The sequence below is a fragment of the Oncorhynchus kisutch genome, unplaced genomic scaffold, assembly GCF_002021735.2.
Source record: "Oncorhynchus kisutch isolate 150728-3 unplaced genomic scaffold, Okis_V2 scaffold4017, whole genome shotgun sequence".
Lineage (NCBI taxonomy): Eukaryota > Metazoa > Chordata > Actinopteri > Salmoniformes > Salmonidae > Oncorhynchus > Oncorhynchus kisutch.
Window position 1 is genome coordinate 114,809 of NW_022265962.1, and position 23,890 is coordinate 138,698.

Consider the following 23,890-nt stretch of genomic DNA (forward strand, 5'->3'; position numbering starts at 1 on the left):
AGCCTCTAAAGAATTAGAGAATGATTACTTGGTTTATAGACTTGGTAGACTGGTATATAAATGTGGTATATAGACTTGGTAGACTGGTATATAGACTTGTTAGACTGGTATATAGATTTGGTATATAGACTTGGTAGACTGGTATATAGACTTGGTAGACTGGTATATAGATTTGGTGTATAGAGTTGGTATATAGACTCAATGAATTAGCCTCTAAAGAATTAGAGAATGATTACTTGTTGCATTCATTGTCGGCCACAAGATGAAATGCTCTTATGTAGTTGACTTGCAAATCCAATCAGCTTTCCACATTGATTTAATGTCACCACATGTTTTGGGTTGAAGTGAAGAGGAAACTACATTGATCACAACAAGGGAAAGAGGGAAAATGTCAAAATACAATTACAAAATAACATAAAGATCAATGTTTGAAAAATAAACGACAAATTACGTGTATTTTCATGTATTTAATTCAAATGCATGTATTTTGTATTTTAACATACAGAAGTACATTAGCCAATAGCAGACCCCAACAGCAACAACCCTCTCAGTAATGGTAACAGAAACAGTTGACTTCCTATGTGATACAGGATGTTGTTGTTTATCTGCCTTTAGTTTAATGCACTGAAGTCACTCTGGATAAGAGTGTCTGATAAATGACTAAATGTATTAGTGAAAATGAACATACCATAATGAATAGCAATGTGCTGGGGTAATAAACTAAAAAGTTCCCCCCTTCAGGGTCCCCAGGACCAGGACTAAAGGACACTGATCTACAGCTGCCAAACATAACCTCGTAAAACTGACCATCCTACCGATCCTCGACTTCGGCGATGTCATTTATGAAATAGCCTCCAACACCCAATACCCTACTCAGCAAACTGGATGCAGTCTATCACAGTGTCATCCATTTGGTCACCAAAGCCCCATATACCACCCACCACTGTGACCTGTATCCTGTCGTCACTGGCCTTCGTTACATATTCGTCACCCACTGGCTCCAGGTAATCTATAAGTCTTAGCTAGGTAAAGCTCCGCCTTATCTCAGCTCACTGGCCACCATAACAACACCCACCCGTAGCACGTGATCCAGCAGGTACATCTCACTGGTCACCCCCAAAGCCAACACCCCCTTTGGCCGCCTTTCCTTCCAGTTCTCTGCTGCCAGTGACTGGAACGAATTGCAAAAATTGCTGAAGTTGGAGACTTATATCTCCCTTACTAACTTTAAGCATCAGCTATCTGAGCAGCTAACTGATCTCTGCAGCGGTACACAACTCATCTGTAAGAAGCCTATCCAACTACCTACCTCAGCTGTACACAACTCATCTGTAAGAAGCCTATCCAACTACCTACCTCATCCCAATATTGTTTTTATTTACTTTTTGCTCTCTTGCACATCACCATCTGCTCATCTATCACTCCAGTGTTAATTAGTTGTAATTATTTCACCACTACGGCCTATTTATTGCCTTACCTCCTCACGCCATTTGCACTCACTGTATATAGACTTTTTCTATTGTGTTATTGACTGTACATTTGTTTATTCCATGTGTAACTCTGTTGTTGTTGTTTGTGTCGCACTGCTTTTCTTTATCTTGGCCAGGTCGCAGTTGTAAATGAGAACTAGTTCTCAACTGGCCGACCTGGTTATATAAAGGTTAAATAAAGGTTAAATAAAGGTTAAATAAAGGTTAAATAAAGGTTAAATAAATAAAACAAATAAAATAACAGCAGTAGTTAGTAGTGGTTACAGTATGGTACAGTAGCTTTCCCAGAAGCCTGGTTACAGTCTGGTACAGTAGCTTTCCCAGAAGCCTGGTTACAGTCTGGTACAGTAGCTTTCCCAGAAGCCTGGTTACAGTCTGGTACAGTAGCTTTCCCAGAAGCCTGGTTACAGTATGGTACAGCAGCTTTCCCAGAAGCCTGGTTAAAGTATGGTACAGTAGCTTTCCCAGAAGCCTGGTTACAGTATGGTACAGTAGCTTTCCCAGAAGCCTGGTTACAGTATGGTACAGCAGCTTTCCCAGAAGCCTGGTTACAGTCTGGTACAGCAGCTTTCCCAGAAGCCTGGTTACAGTATGGTACAGTAGCTTTCCCAGAAGCCTGGTTACAGTCTGGTACAGTAGCTTTCCCAGAAGCCTGGTTACAGTATGGTACAGTAGCTTTCCCAGAAGCCTGGTTACAGTATGGTACAGCAGCTTTCCCAGAAGCCTGGTTACAGTATGGTACAGTAGCTTTCCCAGAAGCCTGGTTACAGTCTGGTACAGTAGCTTTCCCAGAAGCCTGGTTACAGTATGGTACAGTAGCTTTCCCAGAAGCCTGGTTACAGTATGGTACAGTAGCTTTCCCAGAAGCCTGGTTACAGTCTGGTACAGCAGCTTTCCCAGAAGCCTGGTTACAGTCTGGTACAGTAGCTTTCCCAGAAGCCTGGTTACAGTATGGTACAGTAGCTTTCCCAGAAGCCTGGTTACAGTATGGTACAGTAGCTTTCCCAGAAGCCTGGTTACAGTATGGTACAGTAGCTTTCCCAGAAGCCTGGTTACAGTCTGGTACAGCAGCTTTCCCAGAAGCCTGGTTACAGTATGGTACTGTAGCTTTCCCAGAAGCCTGGTTACAGTATGGTACAGCAGCTTTCCCAGAAGCCTGGTTACAGTATGGTACAGTAGCTTTCCCAGAAGCCTGGTTACAGTATGGTACAGCAGCTTTCCCAGAAGCCTGGTTACAGTATGGTACAGTAGCTTTCCCAGAAGCCTGGTTACAGTCTGGTACAGTAGCTTTCCCAGAAGCCTGGTTACAGTATGGTACAGTAGCTTTCCCAGAAGCCTGGTTACAGTCTGGTACAGTAGCTTTCCCAGAAGCCTGGTTACAGTATGGTACAGTAGCTTTCCCAGAAGCCTGGTTACAGTATGGTACTGTAGCTTTCCCAGAAGCCTGGTTACAGTCTGGTACAGTAGCTTTCCCAGAAGCCTGGTTACAGTATGGTACAGTAGCTTTCCCAGAAGCCTGGTTACAGTATGGTACAGTAGCTTTCCCAGAAGCCTGGTTACAGTATGGTACAGCAGCTTTCCTAGAAGCCTGGTTACAGTATGGTACAGTAGCTTTCCCAGAAGCCTGGTTACAGTATGGTACAGTAGCTTTCCCAGAAGCCTGGTTACAGTCTGGTACAGCAGCTTTCCTAGAAGCCTGGTTACAGTATGGTACAGCAGCTTCCCAGAAGCCTGGTTACAGTATGGTACAGTAGCTTTCCCAGAAGCCTGGTTACAGTATGGTACAGTAGCTTTCCCAGAAGCCTGGTTACAGTATGGTACAGCAGCTTTCCCAGAAGCCTGGTTACAGTATGGTACAGCAGCTTTCCCAGAAGCCTGGTTACAGTATGGTACAGTAGCTTTCCCAGAAGCCTGGTTACAGTATGGTACAGCAGCTTTCCCAGAAGCCTGGTTACAGTCTGGTACAGTAGCTTCCCCAGAAGCCTGGTTACAGTCTGGTACAGTAGCTTTCCCAGAAGCCTGGTTACAGTCTGGTACAGCAGCTTTCCCAGAAGCCTGGTTACAGTATGGTACAGTAGCTTCCCCAGAAGCCTGGTTACAGTCTGGTACAGTAGCTTTCCCAGAAGCCTGGTTACAGTATGGTACAGTAGCTTTCCCAGAAGCCTGGTTACAGTATGGTACAGTAGCTTTCCCAGAAGCCTGGTTACAGTATGGTACAGTAGCTTTCCCAGAAGCCTGGTTACAGTATGGTACAGTAGCTTTCCCAGAAGCCTGGTTACAGTATGGTACAGTAGCTTTCCCAGAAGCCTGGTTACAGTATGGTACAGCAGCTTTCCCAGAAGCCTGGTTACAGTATGGTACAGTAGCTTTCCCAGAAGCCTGGTTACAGTCTGGTACAGTAGCTTTCCCAGAAGCCTGGTTACAGTATGGTACAGTAGCTTTCCCAGAAGCCTGGTTACAGTCTGGTACAGTAGCTTTCCCAGAAGCCTGGTTACAGTATGGTACAGCAGCTTTCCCAGAAGCCTGGTTACAGTCTGGTACAGTAGCTTTCCCAGAAGCCTGGTTACAGTCTGGTACAGTAGCTTTCCCAGAAGCCTGGTTACAGTATGGTACAGTAGCTTTCCCAGAAGCCTGGTTACAGTCTGGTACAGTAGCTTTCCCAGAAGCCTGGTTACAGTATGGTACAGTAGCTTTCCCAGAAGCCTGGTTACAGTATGGTACAGTAGCTTTCCCAGAAGCCTGGTTACAGTATGGTACAGTAGCTTTCCCAGAAGCCTGGTTACAGTATGGTACAGTAGCTTTCCCAGAAGCCTGGTTACAGTATGGTACAGTAGCTTTCCCAGAAGCCTGGTTACAGTATGGTACAGCAGCTTCCCCAGAAGCCTGGTTACAGTATGGTACAGGCAGCTTTCCCAGAAGCCTGGTTACAGTATGGTACAGTAGCTTTCCCAGAAGCCTGGTTACAGTATGGTACAGTAGCTTCCCAGAAGCCTGGTTACAGTATGGTACAGTAGCTTTCCCAGAAGCCTGGTTACAGTATGGTACAGTAGCTTTCCCAGAAGCCTGGTTACAGTATGTGACAGTAGCTTTCCCAGAAGCCTGGTTACAGTATGGTACAGTCTTTCCAGAAGCCTGGTTACGTAGGGTACAGCAGCTTCCAGAGCCTGGTTACAGTATGGTACAGTAGCTTTCCCAGAAGCCTGGTTACAGTATGGTACAGTAGCTTTCCCAGAAGCCTGGTTACAGTAGGTACAGTAGCTTTCCCAGAAGCCTGGTTACAGTATGGTACAGTAGCTTTCCCAGAAGCCTGGGTTACAGTATGGTACAGTAGCTTTCCCAGAAGCCTGGTTACAGTCTGGTACAGTAGCTTTCCCAGAAGCCTGGTTACAGTATGGTAAAGTAGCTTTCCCAGAAGCCTGGTTACAGTCTGGTACAGTAGCTTTCCCAGAAGCCTGGTTACAGTATGGTACAGTAGCTTTCCCAGAAGCCTGGTTACAGTATGGTACAGTAGCTTTCCCAGAAGCCTGGTTACAGTCTGGTACAGTAGCTTTCCCAGAAGCCTGGTTACAGTATGGTACAGTAGCTTTCCCAGAAGCCTGGTACAGTCTGGTACAGTAGCTTCCCAGAAGCCTGGTTACAGTATGGTACAGTAGCTTTCCCAGAAGCCTGGTTACAGTATGGTACAGTAGCTTTCCCAGAAGCCTGGTTACAGTATGGTACAGTAGCTTTCCCAGAAGCCTGGTTACAGTATGGTACAGTAGCTTTCCCAGAAGCCTGGTTACAGTATGGTACAGCAGCTTTCCCAGAAGCCTGGTTACAGTATGGTACAGTAGCTTTCCCAGAAGCCTGGTTACAGTATGGTACAGTAGCTTTCCCAGAAGCCTGGTTACAGTATGGTACAGCAGCTTCCCAGAAGCTGGTTACCAGTATGGCGACAGTAGCTTTCCCAGAAGCCTGGTTACAGTATGGTACAGTAGCTTTCCCAGAAGCCTGGTTACAGTATGGTACAGTAGCTTCCCAGAAGCCTGGTTACAGTATGGTACAGTAGCTTTCCCAGAAGCCTGGTTACAGTATGGTACAGTAGCTTTCCCCAGAAGCCTGGTTACAGTATGGTACAGTAGCCTTTCCCAGAAGCCTGGTTACAGTATGGTTACAGTAGCTTTCCCAGAAGCCTGGTTACAGTATGGTACAGCAGCTTTCCCAGAAGCCTGGTTACAGTATGGTACAGTAGCTTTCCCAGAAGCCTGGTTACAGTATGGTACAGTAGCTTTCCCAGAAGCCTGGTTACAGTATGGTACAGTAGCTTTCCCAGAAGCCTGGTTACAGTCTGGTACAGTAGCTTTCCCAGAAGCCTGGTTACAGTATGGTACAGTAGCTTTCCCAGAAGCCTGGTTACAGTCTGGTACAGTAGCTTTCCCAGAAGCCTGGTTACAGTATGGTACAGTAGCTTTCCCAGAAGCCTGGTTACAGTATGGTACAGTAGCTTTCCCAGAAGCCTGGTTACAGTCTGGTACAGTAGCTTCCCAGAAGCCTGGTTACAGTATGTACAGTAGCTTTCCCAGAAGCCTGGTTACAGTCTGGTACAGTAGCTTTCCCAGAAGCCTGGTTACAGTATGGTACAGTAGCTTTCCCAGAAGCCTGTTACAGTATGGTAACAGTAGCTTTCCCAGAAGCCTGGTTACAGTATGGTAACAGTAGCTTTCCAGAAGCCTGGTTACAGTATGGTACAGCAGCTTTCCCAGAAGCCTGGTTACAGTATGGTACAGTAGCTTTCCCAGAAGCCTGGTTACAGTATGGTACAGTAGCTTTCCAGAAGCCTGGTTACAGTATGGTACAGTAGCTTCCCAGAAGCCTGGTTACAGTATGGTACAGCAGCTTTCCCCAGAAGCCTGGTTACAGTATGGTACAGTAGCTTTCCCAGAAGCCTGGTTACAGTTTCCCAGAAGCCTGGTTACAGTATGGTACAGTAGCTTTCCCAGAAGCCTGGTTACAGTATGGTACAGTAGCTTTCCAGAAGCCTGGTTAGTTGGTACAGTAGCTTTCCCAGAAGCCTGGTTACAGTAGGTACAGTAGCTTTCCCAGAAGCCTGGTTACAGTATGGTACAGTAGCTTTCCCAGAAGCCTGGTTACAGTATGGTACAGTAGCTTTCCCAGAAGCCTGGTTACAGTATGGTACAGTAGCTTTCCCAGAAGCCTGGTTACAGTATGGTACAGTAGCTTTCCCAGAAGCCTGGTTACAGTATGGTACAGTAGCTTTCCCAGAAGCCTGGTTACAGTATGGTACAGTAGCTTTCCCAGAAGCCTGGTTACAGTATGGTACAGTAGCTTTCCCAGAAGCCTGGTTACAGTCTGGTACAGTAGCTTTCCCAGAAGCCTGGTTACAGTATGGTACAGTAGCTTTCCCAGAAGCCTGGTTACAGTATGGTACAGTAGCTTTCCCAGAAGCCTGTTACAGTATGGTACAGAGCTTTCCCCAGAAGCTGGTTACAGTATGGTACAGTAGCTTCCCAGAAGCCTGGTTACAGTCTGGTACAGTAGCTTTCCCAGAAGGCCTGGTTACAGTATGGTACAGTAGCTTTCCCAGAAGCCTGGTTACAGTCTGGTACAGTAGCTTTCCCAGAAGCCTGGTTACAGTATGGTACAGTAGCTTTCCCAGAAGCCTGGTTACAGTATGGTAACAGTAGCTTCCCAGAAGCCTGGTTACAGTATGGTACAGTAGCATTTCCAGAAGCCTGGTTACAGTATGGTACAGTAGCTTTCCCAGAAGCCTGGTTACAGTATGGTACAGTAGCTTTCCCAGAAGCCTGGTACAGTATGGTACAGTAGCTTTCCCAGAAGCCTGGTTACAGTATGGTACAGTAGCTTTCCCAGAAGCCTGGTACAGTATGGTACAGTAGCTTTCCAGAAGCCTGGTTACAGTATGGTAACAGTAGCTATTCCCAGAAGCCTGGTTACAGTATGTACAGTAGCTTTCCCAGAAGCCTGTTACAGTATGGTACAGTAGCTTTCCCAGAAAGCCTGGTTACAGTATGGTACAGTAGCTTTCCCAGAAGCCTGGTTACAGTATGGACAGTAGCTTTCCCAGAAGCCTGGTTACAGTATGGTACAGTAGCTTTCCCAGAAGCCTGGTTACAGTCTGGCTACAGTAGCTTTCCCAGAAGCCTGGTTACAGTATGGTACAGTAGCTTTCCCAGAAGCCTGGTTACAGTCTGGTACAGTAGCTTTCCCAGAAGCCTGGTTACAGTATGGTACAGTAGCTTTCCCAGAAGCCTGGTTACAGTCTGGTACAGTAGCTTTCCCAGAAGCCTGGTTACAGTCTGGTACAGTAGCTTTCCCAGAAGCCTGGTTACAGTATGTACAGTAGCTTTCCCAGAAGCCTGGTTACAGTCTGGTACAGTAGCTTTCCCAGAAGCTGTACAGTATGGTACAGTAGCTTTCCCAGAAGCCTGGTTACAGTTATGGTACAGTAGCTTTCCCAGAAGCCTGGTTACAGTATGGTACAGTAGCTTTCCCAGAAGCCTGGTTACAGTATGGTACAGTAGCTTTCCCAGAAGCCTGGTTACAGTATGGTACAGTAGCTTTCCCAGAAGCCTGGTTACAGTATGGTACAGTAGCTTTCCCAGAAGCCTGGTTAACGTTGGTACAGTAGCTTCCAGAAGCCTGGTTACAGCATGGTACAGTAGCTTTCCCAGAAGCCTGGTTACAGTATGGTACAGTAGCTTTCCCAGAAGCCTGGTTACAGTATGGTACAGTAGCTTTCCCAGAAGCCTGGTTACAGTCTGGTACAGTAGCTTTCCCAGAAGCCTGGTTACAGTATGGTACAGTAGCTTTCCCAGAAGCCTGGTTACAGTATGGTACAGTAGCTTTCCCAGAAGCCTGGTTACAGTATGGTACAGTAGCTTTCCCAGAAGCCTGGTTACAGTATGGTACAGTAGCTTTCCCAGAAGCCTGGTTACAGTATGGTACAGCAGCTTTCCCAGAAGCCTGGTTACAGTCTGGTACAGTAGCTTTCCCAGAAGCCTGGTATCAGTTGGTACGTCTGGTACCGTAGCTTTCCAGAAGCCTGGTTACAGTCTGGTACAGTAGCTTTCCAGAAGCCTGGTTACAGTATGGTACAGTAGCTTCCCAGAAGCCTGGGTTACAGTTATGGTAAGTAGCTTTCCCAGAAGCCTGGTTACAGTTGGTACAGTAGCTTTCCCAGAAGCCTGTTACAGTATGTACAGTAGCTTTCCCAGAAGCCTGGTTACAGTATGGTACAGTCGCTTTCCCAGAAGCCTGGTTACAGTATGTACAGTAGCTTTCCCAGAAGCCTGGTTACAGTATGGTACAGTAGCTTTCCCAGAAGCCTGGTTACAGTATGGTACAGTAGCTTTCCCAGAAGCCTGGTTACAGTATGGTACAGTAGCTTCCCAGAAGCCTGGTTACAGTATGTACAGTAAGCTTTCCCAGAAGCCTGGTTACAGTATGGTACAGCTAGCTTTCCCAGAAGCCTGGTTACAGTATGGTACAGTAGCTTTCCCAGAAGCCTGGTTACAGTATGGTACAGTAGCTTTCCCAGAAGCCTGGTTACAGTATGGTACAGTAGCTTTCCCAGAAGCCTGGTTACAGTATGGTACTTTCCCAGAAGCCTGGTTACAGTATGGTACAGTAGCTTTCCCAGAAGCCTGGTTACAGTATGGTACAGTAGCTTTCCCAGAAGCCTGGTTACAGTATGGTACAGTAGCTTTCCCAGAAAGCCTGGTTACAGTCTGGTACAGTAGCTTTCCCAGAAGCCTGGTTACAGTATGGTACAGTAGCTTTCCCAGAAGCCTGGTTACAGTCTGGTACAGTAGCTTTCCCAGAAGCCTGGTTACAGTATGGTACAGTAGCTTTCCCAGAAGCCTGGTTACAGTATGGTACAGTAGCTTTCCCAGAAGCCTGGTTACAGTCTGGTACAGTAGCTTTCCCAGAAGCCTGGTTACAGTATGGTACAGTAGCTTTCCCAGAAGCCTGGTTACAGTCTGGTACAGTAGCTTTCCCAGAAGCCTGGTTACAGTATGGTACAGTAGCTTTCCCAGAAGCCTGGTTACAGTATGGTACAGTAGCTTTCCCAGAAGCCTGGTTACAGTATGGTACAGTAGCTTTCCCAGAAGCCTGGTTACAGTATGGTACAGTAGCTTTCCCAGAAGCCCTGGTTACAGTATGGCTACAGCAGTTTTTAAGAAGGGGGGGGGGGCCCTCCCAGAAGCCTGGTTACAGTATGGTACAGTAGCTTTCCAGAAGCCTGGTACAGTATGGTACAGTAGCTTTCCCAGAAGCCTGGTTACAGTATGGTAACAGTAGCTTTCCAGAAGCCTGGTTACAGTATGGTACAGTAGCTTTCCCAGAAGCCTGGTTACAGTATGGTACAGTAGCTTTCCCAGAAGCCTGGTTACAGTCTGGTACAGTAGCTTTCCCAGAAGCCTGTTACAGTATGGTACAGTAGCTTTCCCAGAAGCCTGGTTACAGTTGTACAGTAGCTTTCCAGAAGCCTGGTTACAGTATGGTACAGTAGCTTTCCCAGAAGCCTGGTTACAGTATTGGTACAGTAGCTTTCCCAGAAGCCTGGTTACAGTCTGGTACAGTAGCTTTCCCAGAAGCCTGGTTACAGTATGGTACGAGCTGCCTTTCCCAGAAGCCTGGTTTACAGTCTGGTACAGTAGCTTTTCCCAGAAGCCTGGTTACAGTATGGTACAGTAGCTGTTCCCAGAAGCCTGGTTACAGTCTGGTACAGTAGCTTTCCCAGAAGCCGGTTTACAGTAGCTTTCCCAGAAGCCTGGTTACAGTCTGGTACAGTAGCTTTCCCAGAAGCCTGGTTACAGTATGGTACAGTAGCTTTCCCAGAAGCCTGGTTACAGTATGGTACAGTAGCTTTCCAGAAGCCTGGTTACAGTATGGTACAGCAGCTTCCCAGAAGCCTGGTTACAGTCTGGTACAGTAGCTTTCCCAGAAGCCTGGTTACAGTATGGTACAGTAGCTTTCCCAGAAGCCTGGTTACAGTATGGTACAGTAGCTTTCCCAGAAGCCTGGTTACAGTATGGTACAGTAGCTTTCCCAGAAGCCTGGTTACAGTATGGTACAGTAGCTTTCCAGAAGCCTGGTTACAGTATGGTACAGTAGCTTTCCCAGAAGCCTGGTTACAGTATGGTACAGTAGCTTTCCCAGAAGCCTGGTTGACAGTATGGTACAGTAGCTTCCCAGAAGCCTTGGTTACAGTATGGTACCAGTAGCTTTCCCAGAAGCCTGGTTACAGTCTGGTACAGTAGCTTTCCCAGAAGCCTGGTTACAGTATGGTACAGTAGCTTTCCCAGAAGCCTGGTTACAGTATGGTACAGTAGCTTTCCCAGAAGCCTGGTTTAAGTATGGTAAAGTAGCTTTCCAGAAGCCTGGTTACAGTATGGTACAGTAGCTTTCCCAGAAGCCTGGTTACAGTATGGTACAGTAAGCTTTCCCAGAAGCCTGGTTACAGTATGGTACAGTAGCTTTCCCCAGAAGCCTGGTTACAGTATGGTACAGTAGCTTTCCCAGAAGCCTGGTTACAGTATGGTACAGTAGCTTTCCAGAAGCCTGGTTACAGTATTGGTACAGTAGCTTTCCAGAAGCCTGGTTACAGTATGGTACAGTAGCTTTTCCCAGAAGCTGGTTACAGTCTGGTACAGTAGCTTTCCCAGAAGCCTGGTTACAGTATGGTACAGTAGCTTTCCCAGAAGCCTGGTTACAGTATGGTACAGTAGCTTTCCCAGAAGCCTGGTTACAGTATGGTACAGTAGCTTTCCAAGAAGCCTGGTTACAGTATGGTACAGTAGCTTTCCCAGAAGCCTGGTTACAGTATGGTACAGTAGCTTCCCAGAAGCCTGGTTACAGTATGGTACAGTAGCTTTTCCAGAAGCCTGGTTACAGTATGGTACAGTAGCTTTCCCAGAAGCCTGGTTACAGTATGGTACAGTAGCTTTCCCAGAAGCCTGGTTACAGTATGGTACAGTAGCTTTCCCAGAAGCCTGGTTACAGTATGGTACAGTAGCTTTCCAGAAGCCTGGTTACAGTATGGTACAGTAGCTTTCCCAGAAGCCTGGTTACAGTATGGTACAGTAGCTTTCCCAGAAGCCTGGTTACAGTATGGTACAGTAGCTTTCCCAGAAGCCTGGTTACAGTATGGTACAGTAGCTTTCCCAGAAGCCTGTACAGTTGGTACAGTACTTCCAGAAGCCTGGTTACAGTATGGTACAGTAGCTTTCCCAGAAGCCTGGTTACAGTATGGTACAGTAGCTTTCCCAGAAGCCTGGTTACAGTATGGTACAGTAGCTTTCCCAGAAGCCTGGTTACAGTATGGTACAGTAGCTTTCCCAGAAGCCTGGTTACAGTCTGGTACAGTAGCTTCCCAGAAGCCTGGTTACAGTCTGGTACAGTAGCTTTCCCAGAAGCCTGGTTACAGTATGGTACAGTAGCTTTCCAGAAGCCTGGTTACAGTATGGTACAGTAGCTTTCCCAGAAGCCTGGTTACAGTATGGTACAGTAGCTTTCCCAGAAGCCTGGTTACAGTATGGTACAGCAGCTTTCCCAGAAGCCTGGTTACAGTCCAGGCTGGTTACAGGTACAGGCTTTCCCAGAAGCCTGGTTACAGTATGGTACAGTAGCTTTCCCAGAAGCCTGGTTACAGTATGGTACAGTAGCTTTCCAGAAGCCTGGTTACAGTATGGTACAGCAGCTTTCCCAGAAGCCTGGTTACAGTATGGTACAGTCAGCTTTCCCCAGAAGCCTGGTTACAGTATGGTACAGTAGCTTTCCCAGAAGCCTGGTTACAGTATGGTACAGTAGCTTTCCCAGAAGCCTGGTTACAGTATGGTACAGCAGCTTTCCCAGAAGCCTGGTTACAGTATGGTACAGTAGCTTTCCCAGAAGCCTGGTTTACAGTCTGGTACAGCAGCTTTCCCAGAAGCCTGGTTACAGTATGGTACAGTAGCTTTCCAGAAGCCTGGTTACAGTATGGTACAGTAGCTTTCCCAGAAGCCTGGTTACAGTATGGTACAGTAGCTTTCCCAGAAGCCTGGTTACAGTATGGTACAGTAAGCTTTCCCAAGAAGGCCTGGTTACAGTATGGTACAGTAGCTTTCCCAGAAGCCTGGTTACAGTCTGGTACAGTAGCTTTCCCAGAAGCCTGGTTACAGTATGGTACAGTAGCTTTCCCAGAAGCCTGGTTACAGTATGGTACAGTAGCTTTCCCAGAAGCCTGGGTACAGTCTGGTACAGTAGCTTTCCCAGAAGCCTGGTTACAGTATGGTACAGTAGCTTTCCCAGAAGCCTGGTTACAGATGGTACAGTAGCTTCCCAGATTGCCTGGTACAGTATGTACAGGTCCAGAGGCCTGGTTACAGTATGGTACAGTAGCTTTCCAGAAGCCTGGTTACAGTATGGTACAGTAGCTTTCCAGAAGCCTGGTTACAGTATGGTACAGTAGCTTTCCCAGAAGCCTGGTTACAGTATGGTACAGTAGCTTTCCCAGAAGCCTGGTTACAGTATGGTACAGCAGCTTTCCCAGAAGCCTGGTTACAGTATGGTACAGTAGCTTTCCCAGAAGCCTGGTTACAGTATGGTACAGTAGCTTCCCAGAAGCCTGGTTGACAGTATGGTACAGTAGCTTTCCCAGAAGCCTGGTTACAGTATGGTACAGCAGCTTTCCCAGAAGCCTGGTTACAGTATGGTACAGGTAGCTTTCCCAGAAGCCTGGTTACAGTATGTAGCAGCAGCTTTCCCAGAAGCCTGGTTACAGTATGGTACAGTAGCTTTCCCAGAAGCCTGGTTACAGTATGGTACAGTAGCTTTCCCAGAAGCCTGGTTACAGTATGGTACAGTAGCTTTCCCAGAAGCCTGGTTACAGTATGGTACAGTAGCTTTCCCAGAAGCCTGGTTACAGTATGGTACAGTAGCTTTCCCAGAAGCCTGGTTACCAGTCTGGTACAGTAGCTTTCCAGAAGCCTGGTTACAGTATGGTCAGCAGCTTTCCCAGAAGCCTGGTACAGTATGGTAGCAAGTAGCTTCCCAGAAGCCTGGGTTACAGTATGGTACAGTAGGCTTTCCCAGAAGCCTGGTTACAGTATGGTACAGTAGCTTTCCCAGAAGCCTGGTTACAGTATGGTACAGTAGCTTTCCAGAAGCCTGGTTACAGTATGGTACAGTAGCTTCCCAGAAGCCTGGTTACAGTATGGTACAGTAGCTTTCCCAGAAGCCTGGTTACAGTATGGTACAGTAGCTTTCCCAGAAGCCTGGTTACAGTATGGTACAGTAGCTTTCCCAGAAGCCTGGTTACAGTATGTACAGTAGCTTTCCCAGAAGCCTGGTTACAGTATGGTACAGTAGCTTTCCCAGAAGCCTGGTTACAGTATGGTACAGTAGCTTTCCCAGAGCCTGGTTACAGTATGGTACAGTAGCTTTCCCAGAAGCCTGGTTACAGTATGGTACAGTAGCTTTCCCAGAAGCCTGGTTACAGTATGGTACAGTAGCTTTCCCAGAAGCCTGGTTACAGTATGGTACAGTAGCTTTCCCAGAAGCCTGGTTACAGTATGGTACAGTAGCTTTCCCAGAAGCCTGGTTACAGTATGGTACAGCAGCTTTCCAGAAGCCTGGTTTACAGTATGGTACAGTAGCTTTCCCAGAAGCCTGGTTACAGTATGGTACAGCTAGCTTTCCCAGAAGCCTGGTTACAGTATGGTACAGTAGCTTTCCCAGAAGCCTGGTTACAGTATGGTACAGTAGCTTTCCCAGAAGCCTGGTTACAGTATGGTACAGAGCTTTCCCAGAAGCCTGGTTACAGTATGTACAGTAGCTTTCCCAGAAGCCTGGTTACAGTATGGTACAGCAGCTTTCCCAGAAGCCTGGTTACAGTATGGTACAGTAGCTTTCCCAGAAGCCTGGTTACAGTATGGTACAGCAGCTTTCCCAGAAGCCTGGTTACAGTATGGTACAGTAGCTTTCCCAGAAGCCTGGTTACAGTATGGTACAGAGGCTTTTCCCCAGAAGCCTGGTTACAGTATGGTACAGTAGCTTTCCCAGAAGCCTGGTACAGTATGGTACAGCAGCTTTCCCAGAAGCCTGGTTACAGTATGGTACAGTAGCTTTCCCAGAGCCTGGTTACAGTATGGTACAGTAGCTTTCCCAGAAGCCTGGTTACAGTATGGTACAGTAGCTTTCCAGAAGCCTGGTTACAAGTATGGTACAGTAGCTTTCCCAGAAGCCTGGTTACAGTATGGTACAGTAGCTTTCCCAGAAGCCTGGTTACAGTATGGTACAGTAGCTTTCCCAGAAGCCTGGTTACAGTATGGTACAGTAGCTTTCCCAAGAAGCCTGGTTACAGTATGGTACAGTAGCTTTCCCAGAAGCCTGGTTACAGTATGGTACAGTAGCCTTTCCCAGAAGCCTGGTTACAGTATGGTACGTAGCTTTCCAGAAGCGCAGTTACAGTCTGGTACGTAGCTTTCCAGAAGCCTGGTTACAGTATGGTACAGCAGCTTTCCAGAAGCCTGGTTACAGTATGGTACAGTAGCTTTCCAGAAGCCTGGTTACAGTATGGTACAGCAGCTTTCCAGAAGCCTGGTTACAGTATGGTACAGTAGCTTTCCCAGAAGCCTGGTTACAGTATGGTACAGTAGCTTTCCCAGAAGCCTGGTTACAGTATGGTACAGTAGCTTTCCCAGAAGCCTGGTACAGTCTGGTACAGTAGCTTTCCCAGAAGCCCTGGTTACAGTATGGTACAGCAGCTTTCCCAGAAGCCTGGTTACAGTATGGTACAGTAGCTTTCCCAGAAGCCTGGTTACAGTATGGTACAGCAGCTTTCCCAGAAGCCTGGTTACAGTATGGTACAGTAGCTTTCCCAGAAGCCTGGTTACAGTATGGTACAGCAGCTTTCCCAGAAGCCTGGTTACAGTATGGTACCAGTAGCTTTCCCAGAAGCCTGGTTTACAGTATGGTACAGTAGCTTTCCCAGAAGCCTGGTTACAGTCTGGTACAGCAGCTTTTCCCAGAAGCCTGGTTACAGTCTGGTACAGTAGCTTTCCCAGAAGCCTGGTTACAGTATGGTACAGTAGCTTTCCCAGAAGCTTGGTTACAGTATGGTACAGCAGCTTTCCAGACGCCTGGTACAGTATGGACAGCGCTTTCCAGAAGCTGGTTACAGCTTTGTAACAGTAGCTTTCCCAGAAGCCTGGTTACAGTATGGTACAGTAGCTTTCCCAGAAGCCTGGTTACAGTATGGTACAGCAGCTTTCCCAGAAGCCTGGTTACAGTATGGTACAGTAGCTTTCCCAGAAGCCTGGTTACAGTATGGTACAGCAGCTTTCCCAGAAGCCTGGTTCACAGTCTGGTACAGTAGCTTTCCCAGAAGCCTGGTTACAGTCTGGTACAGTAGCTTTCCAGAAGCCTGGTTACAGTATGGTACAGTAGCTTTCCAGAAGCCTGGTTACAGTATGTTACAGTAGCTTTCCCAGAAGCCTGGTTACAGTATGGTACAGCAGCTTTCCCAGAAGCCTGGTTACAGTATGGTACAGTAGCTTTCCCAGAAGCCTGGTTACAGTATGGTACAGTAGCTTTCCCAGAAGCCTGGTTACAGTCTGGTACAGTAGCTTTCCCAGAAGCCTGGTTACAGTATGGTACAGTAGCTTTCCCAGAAGCCTGGTTACAGTATGGTACAGCAGCTTTCCCAGAAGCCTGGTTACAGTATGGTACAGTAGCTTTCCCAGAAGCCTGGTTACAGTCTGGTACAGCAGCTTTCCCCAGAAGCCTGGTTACAGTCTGGTACAGTAGCTTTCCCAGAAGCCTGGTTACAGTATGGTACAGTAGCTTTCCCAGAAGCCTGGTTACAGTATGGTACAGTAGCTTTCCCAGAAGCCTGGTTACAGTATGGTACAGCAGCTTTCCCAGAAGCCTGGTTACAGTATGGTACAGTAGCTTTCCCAGAAGCCTGGTTACAGTCTGGTACAGTAGCTTCCCAGAAGCCTGGTTACAGTATGGTACAGCAGCTTTCCCAGAAGCCTGGTTACAGTATGGTACAGTAGCTTTCCCAGAAGCCTGGTTACAGTATGGTACAGTAGCTTTCCCAGAAGCCTGGTTACAGTATGGTACAGTAGCTTTCCAGAAGCCTGGTTACAGTATGGTACAGCAGCTTTCCCAGAAGCCTGGTTACAGTCTGGTACAGTAGCTTTCCCAGAAGCCTGGTTACAGTATGGTACAGCAGCTTTCCCAGAAGCCTGGTTACAGTATGGTACAGTAGCTTTCCCAGAAGCCTGGTTACAGTATGGTACAGTAGCTTTCCCAGAAGCCTGGTTACAGTATGGTACAGTAGCTTTCCCAGAAGCCTGGTTACAGTATGGTACAGTAGCTTTCCCAGAAGCCTGGTTACAGTATGGTACAAGCAGCTTTCCCAGAAGCCTGGTTACAGTATGGTACAGCAGCTTTCCAGAAGCCTGGTTACAGTCTGGTACAGTAGCTTCCAGAAGCCTGGTTACAGTATGGTACAGCAGCTTTCCAGAAGCCTGATTACAGTATGTACAGTAGCTTTCCCAGAAGCCTGGTTACAGTATGTACAGTAGCTTTCCCAGAAGCCTGGTTACAGTATGGTACAGTAGCTTTCCCAGAAGCCTGGTTACAGTATGGTACAGCAGCTTTCCCAGAAGCCTGGTTACAGTATGGTACAGCAGCTTTCCCAGAAGCCTGGTTACAGTATGGTACAGCAGCTTTCCCAGAAGCCTGGTTACAGTATGGTACAGCAGCTTTCCCAGAAGCCTTGGTTACAGTATGGTACAGTAGCTTTCCCAGAAGCCTGGTTACAGTATGGTACAGTAGCTTTCCCAGAAGCCTGGTTCAGTATGGTACAGTAGCTTTCCCAGAAGCCTGGTTACAGTATGGTACAGCTAGCTTTCCCAGAAGCCTGGTTACAGTATGGTACAGTAGCTTTCCCAGAAGCCTGGTTACAGTCTGGTACAGTAGCTTTCCCAGAAGCCTGGTTACAGTATGGTACAGTAGCTTTCCCAGAAGCCTGGTTACAGTATGGTACAGTAGCTTTCCAGAAGCCTGGTTACAGTATGGTACAGTAGCTTTCCCAGAAGCCTGGTTACAGTATGGTACAGTAGCTTTCCCAGAAGCCTGGTTACAGTATGGTACAGTAGCTTTCCCAGAAGCCTGGTTACAGTATGGTACAGTAGCTTTCCCAGAAGCCTGGTTACAGTATGGTACAGTAGCTTTCCAGAAGCCTGGTTACAGTATGGTACAGTAGCTTTCCCAGAAGCCTGGTTACAGTTTGGTACAGAGCTTTCCTAGAAGCCTGTTACAGTATGGTACAGTAGCTTCCAGAATGCCTGGTTACAGTATGGTACAGTAGCTTTCCCAGAAGCCGGGTTACAGTATGTACAGTAGCTTTCCCAGAAGCCTGGTTACAGTATGGTACAGCAGCTTTCCAGAAGCCTGGGTTACAGTATGGTACAGTAGCTTTCCCAGAAGCCTGGTTACAGTATGGTACAGCAGCTTTCCCAGAAGCCTGGTTACAGTATGGTACAGTAGCTTTCCCAGAAGCCTGGTTACAGTATGGTACAGCAGCTTTCCCAGAAGCCTTGGTTACAGTATGGTACAGTAGCTTTCCAGAAGCCTGGTTACAGTATGGTTACAGAAGCTTTCCCAGAAGCCCTGGTTACAGTATGGTACAGCAGCTTTCCCAGAAGCCTGGTTACAGTATGGTACAGCAGCTTTCCCAGAAGCCTGGTTACAGTATGGTACAGCAGCTTTCCCAGAAGCCTGGTTACAGTATGGTACAGCAGCTTTCCCAGAAGCCTGGTTACAGTATGGTACAGCAGCTTTCCCAGAAGCCTGGTTACAGTATGGTTACAGTAGCTTTCCAGAAGCCTGGTTACAGTATGGTACAGCAGCTTTCCCAGAAGCCTGGTTCAGTATGTACAGCAGCTTTCCCAGAAGCCTGCGTTACGTATGTACAGTAGCTTTCCAGAAGCCTGGTACAGTATGGTACAGCAGCTTCCCAGAAGCCTGATTACAGTATGGTACAGTAGCTTTCCCAGAAGCCTGCGTTACAGTATGGTACAGTAGCTTTCCAGAAGCCTGGTTACAGTATGGTACAGCAGCTTTCCCAGAAGCCTGGTCTACAGTATGGTACAGTAGCTTTCCCAGAAGCCTGGTTACAGTATGGGTAGCTCCCAAGTAAGCTTTCCAGAAGCCTGGTTACAGTATGGTACAGCAGCTTTCCCAGAAGCCTGGTTACAGTTGGTACAGTAGCTTTCCCAGAAGCCTGGTATACAGTATGGTAAGAGCTTTCCCAGAAGCCTGGTTACAGTATGGTACAGTAGCTTTCCCAGAAGCCTGTTACAGTATGGTACAGCAGCTTTCCCAGAAGCCTGGTTACAGTCTGGTACAGTAGCTTTCCCAGAAGCCTGGTTACAGTATGGTACAGCAGCTTTCCCAGAAGCCTGGTTACAGTATGGTACAGTAGCTTTCCCAGAAGCCTGTGTTACAGTATGGTACAGTAGCTTTCCCAGAAGCCTGGTTACAGTATGGTACAGTAGCTTTCCCAGAAGCCTTGGTTACAGTATGGTACAGCAGCTTTCCCATAAGCCTGGTTTACAGTATGGTACAGCAGCTTTCCCAGAAGCCTGGTTACAGTATGGTACAGTAGCTTTCCCAGAAGCCTGGTTACAGTATGGTACAGCAGCTTTCCCAGAAGCCTGGTTACAGTATGGTATAGTAGCTTTCCCAGAAGCCTGGTTACAGTATGGTACAGTAGCTTTCCCAGAAGCCTGGTTACAGTATGGTACAGCAGCTTTCCCAGAAGCTGGTTACAGTCTGGTACAGTAGCTTCCCAGAAGCCTGGTTACAGTATGGTACAGTAGCTTTCCCAGAAGCCTGGTTACAGTATGGTATCAGTAGCTTTCCCAGAAGCCTGGTTACAGTATGGTACAGTAGCTTTCCCAGAAGCCTGGTTACAGTATGGTACAGTAGCTTTCCCAGAAGCCTGGTTACAGTATGGTACAGTAGCTTTCCCAGAAGCCTGGTTACAGTATGGTACAGTAGCTTTCCCAGAAGCCTGGTTACAGTATGGTACAGTAGCTTTCCCTAGAAGCCTGGTACAGTATGGTACAGTAGCTTTCCAGAAGCCTGGTTACAGTATGTACAGTAGCTTTCCCAGAGCCTGGTTACAGTATGGTACAGTAGCTTTCCCAGAAGCCTGGTTACAAGTATGGTACAGTAGCTTTCCAGAAGCCTGGTTACAGTACTGGTACAGTAGCTTTCCCAGAAGCTGGTTACAGTATGTACAGTAGCTTTCTAGAAGCCTGGTTACAGTATGGTACAGTAGCTTTCCCAGAAGCCTGGTTACAGTATGGTACAGTAGCTTTCCTAGAAGCCTGGTTACAGTATGGTACAGTAGCTTTCCCAGAAGCCTGGTTACAGTATGGTACAGCAGCTTTCCCAGAAGCCTGGTTACAGTATTGGTACAGTGCTTTCCCAGAAGCCTGGTTACAGTATGGTACAGCGCTTTCCCAGAAGCCTGGTTTACAGTAGGTACAGCAGCTTTCCCAGAAGGCCTGGTTACAGTATGGTACAGCAGCTTTCCCAGAAGCCTGGTTACAGTATGGTACAGGAGCTTTCCCAGAAGCCTGGTTACAGTATGGTACAGCAGCTTTCCCAGAAGCCTGGTTACAGTATGGTACAGCAGCTTTCCCATAAGCCTGGTTACAGTATGGTACAGCAGCTTTCCCAGAAGCCTGGTTACAGTATGGTACAGTAGCTTTCCCAGAAGCCTGGTTACAGTATGGTACAGCAGCTTTCCCAGAAGCCTGGTTACAGTATGGTACAGTAGCTTTCCCAGAAGCCTGGTTACAGTATGGTACAGCAGCTTTCCCAGAAGCCTGGTTACAGTATGGTACAGTAGCTTTCCCAGAAGCCTGGTTACAGTATGGTACAGCAGCTTTCCCAGAAGCCTGGTTACAGTATGGTATAGTAGCTTTCCCAGAAGCCTGGTTACAGTATGGTACAGCAGCTTTCCCAGAAGCCTGGTTACAGTATGGTACAGCAGCTTTCCCAGAAGCCTGGTTACAGTATGGTACAGTAGCTTTCCCAGAAGCCTGGTTACAGTATGGTACAGCAGCTTTCCCAGAAGCCTGGTTACAGTATGGTACAGCAGCTTTCCCAGAAGCCTGGTTACAGTATGGTACAGCAGCTTTCCCAGAAGCCTGGTTACAGTATGGTACAGTAGCTTTCCCAGAAGCCTGGTTACAGTATGGTACAGCAGCTTTCCCAGAAGCCTGGTTACAGTATGGTACAGTAGCTTTCCCAGAAGCCTGGTTACAGTATGGTACAGCAGCTTTCCCAGAAGCCTGGTTACAGTATGGTACAGCAGCTTTCCCAGAAGCCTGGTTACAGTATGGTACAGTAGCTTTCCCAGAAGCCTGGTTACAGTATGGTACAGTAGCTTTCCCAGAAGCCTGGTTACAGTATGGTACAGCAGCTTTCCCAGAAGCCTGGTTACAGTATGGTACAGCAGCTTTCCCAGAAGCCTGGTTACAGTATGGTACAGTAGCTTTCCCAGAAGCCTGGTGCAGCTCTGGGTGCAGCTCTGGGTGCAGCTCTGGGTGCAGCTCTGGGTGCAGCTCTGGATCCATCTTCTATATTCATTCTGGTATCTCTAGACTCCCTGGGGGCGGGGCTTGGGAATTCGATTTGGGCGGTACTAGAACACTGATCGATATATCTCATTGGCTCGTAGGTAGAATAGCCCGCCTGTTCCAGGAAGTTCCTAAATGACATGTCCGCGAATGGATGGCCGCATATGATCATGAGCAACCCCCTGCTGATGCAATAGGTGTTGACCGGGTCGAAGCTCCTCAGGTCCTCGTGCTGGGTCACATAGACCTTATCCACTGTCATGTCTGGACGCATACTGATGATGAGACGGTCCATGTTGCTGGTATCTATGTCACCAGTGTTGTACTTCCTGACATAATTAGGCATGGAATGAGATGCTGTGAGGTGAAGGTTGCCCACCTCATAGAATGGGTAGCCATCATCAGGAAGCAGCCTCTTGCAGACATTGTTTTCACACTCACGTCTGTTGCGGAAGTGATGGAAACCAAAGTCTCCCTCTTCGGGGTCGTAATTTGCAAACATCTGGTTGTCGTTGTCAAAGACGATGTAATCGTTGGCGAACCAGAAAAGGAGCTTGAGTCCGTGCCTCGGCCAGGGACGACCAAACCTAGAACCTCTCAGCTCCGCCATATTGTTCAATGTTCGAACCATGGTACCCCTGGGGGAGGGAGAGAGAGAGAGGGAGAGAGAGAGAGAGGGATAGAGGGATAGAGAGAGAGAGGGAGAGAAAGAGGGGGGGGGGAGCGAGGGAGGAGGGGGATGGATAGAGAGGTAGTGATAGAGAAAGAGACAGAGAAAGAGACAGAGAGAGCGAGGGGGAGAAAGTACAAGGAAACAGACAGCATTAAACAATACAGTTCATGATGATATAGTTAAGTTACCTCTGCTAAGAGGTCTGGACCTTTATGGCACAGGAATGTACTACTGTGGCTGTTCCCTAAATCTGGCATTACTGTTTCAGGCTTTGGACTTTCCATTTATATTTAGAGGTTGTACGATAGCACGTTAGCACGTAGGGTTAGCACGTAGGGATAGCACGTAGGGTTAGCACGTAGGGATAGCACGTTAGCACGTAGGGTTAGCACGTAGGGTTAGCACGTAGGGTTAGCACGTAGGGTTAGCACGTAGGGATAGCACGTTAGCACGTAGGGCGCACCGATTGGTGTCAGCTCATTAGTCAGTATGTGTTACGCCTGTGCTGGCTTGTCCATCTCGTTAGTCGGAAGGTGTTTCACCTGCGCTGGCTCAGGTGATATTTAAGAGTGGCTGGACCAGGTGATATTTAAGAGTGGCTGGCCCACGTGATATTTAAGAGTGGCTGGCCCACGTGATATTTAAGAGTGGCTGGACCAGGTGATATTTAAGAGTGGCTGGCCCACGTGATATTTAAGAGTGGCTGGACCACGTGATATTTAAGAGTGGCTGGCCCACGTGATATTTAAGAGTGGCTGGCCCAGGTTATTTTTAAGAGTGGCTGGCCCAGGTGATATTTAAGAGTGGCTGGCCCAGGTGATATTTAAGAGTGGCTGGCCCAGGTGATATTTAAGAGTGGCTGGACCAGGTGTTATTTAAGAGTGTCTGGCCCAGGTGATATTTAAGAGTGGCTGGCCCACGTGATATTTAAGAGTGGCTGGCCCACATGATATTTAAGAGTGGCTGGCCCACGTGATATTTAAGAGTGGCTGGCCCAGGTGATATTTAAGAGCGGCTGGCGCAGGTGATATTTAAGAGCGGCTGGCCCAGGTGATATTTAAGAGCGGCTGGCCCAGGTGATATTTAAGAGTGTCTGGCCCAGGTGATATTTAAGTGTCTGGCCCAGTGCTCCAGTTGTCTTAATAGATGCGGAGGGTTAACTCCTTTAGTTGTCTTGATAGATGTGGAGGGTTAACTCCTCTAGTTGTCTTGATAGGTGTGGAGGGTCAACTCCTTTAGTTGTCTTGATAGATGTGGAGGGTTAACTCCTCTAGTTGTCTTGATAGGTGTGGATGGTTAACTCCTTTAGTTGTCTTGATAGATGTGGAGGGTTAACTCCTCTAGTTGTCTTGGTAGATGTGGAGGGTTAACTCCTCTAGTTGTCTTGATAGATGTGGAGGGTTAACTCCTCTAGTTGTCTTGATAGGTGTGGAGGGTTAACTCCTTTAGTTGTCTTGATAGATGTGGAGGGTTAACTCCTTTAGTTGTCTTGGTAGATGTGGAGGGTTAACTCCTTTAGTTGTCTTGATAGATGTGGAGGGTTAACTCCTCTAGTTGTCTTGATAGATGTGGAGGGTTAACTCCTTTAGTTGTCTTGATAGATGTGGAGGGTTAACTCCTTTAGTTGTCTCTCCCTATTTTCATTTCTAGACAAACATTCCTTTATGTGATCTTCCCTGTTTTCGTTTTTCTCCACTTTGTGGTTTACTTCCTGTCTTGAAGTTTGGTTTGTGTTTTTCTTTTGTTTACCTCTTCTTGTTGAATTTAGTGGGTCTCATGGTGGGTGTCTTTTAGGCTCCCGTTGTTGTTGCTAGTCACACCCCCATGAGTGTCTTTCAGAACCCCTCCTAAAACCCGTTTCATTCTGGTTGCTGTCAGTGACTCTTAGTTAGTTTCCCCTTCTGTTTCAGTGACATATTTGGTTTTCTTGCTGTGGAACGTGACAATAGGACATCAAAAAGAAAGGAGGACCAAGGCACTCTTCATATCATTCATTAAAATGCCTTTATTTGTAGGGCCTGTTCAATAGAAACAAACTTTTAGAAATCAGACGAAAT

At 47.3% G+C, this 23,890-nt stretch overlaps 1 protein-coding gene across 1 annotated transcript in view; it reads right to left on the reverse strand.

Annotated features, from left to right (window-relative positions):
- The window catches only part of LOC116373083 (uncharacterized), a 44,929-nt gene that overhangs the window by 15,479 nt on the left and 5,560 nt on the right, over positions 1-23,890 (reverse strand). The window contains exon 2 of the mRNA XM_031821791.1: positions 21,071-21,798. Coding sequence (XP_031677651.1) covers positions 21,071-21,791 — 721 coding nt within the window. The 5' untranslated portion in view covers positions 21,792-21,798. The remainder of the gene's footprint in view (positions 1-21,070; positions 21,799-23,890) is intronic.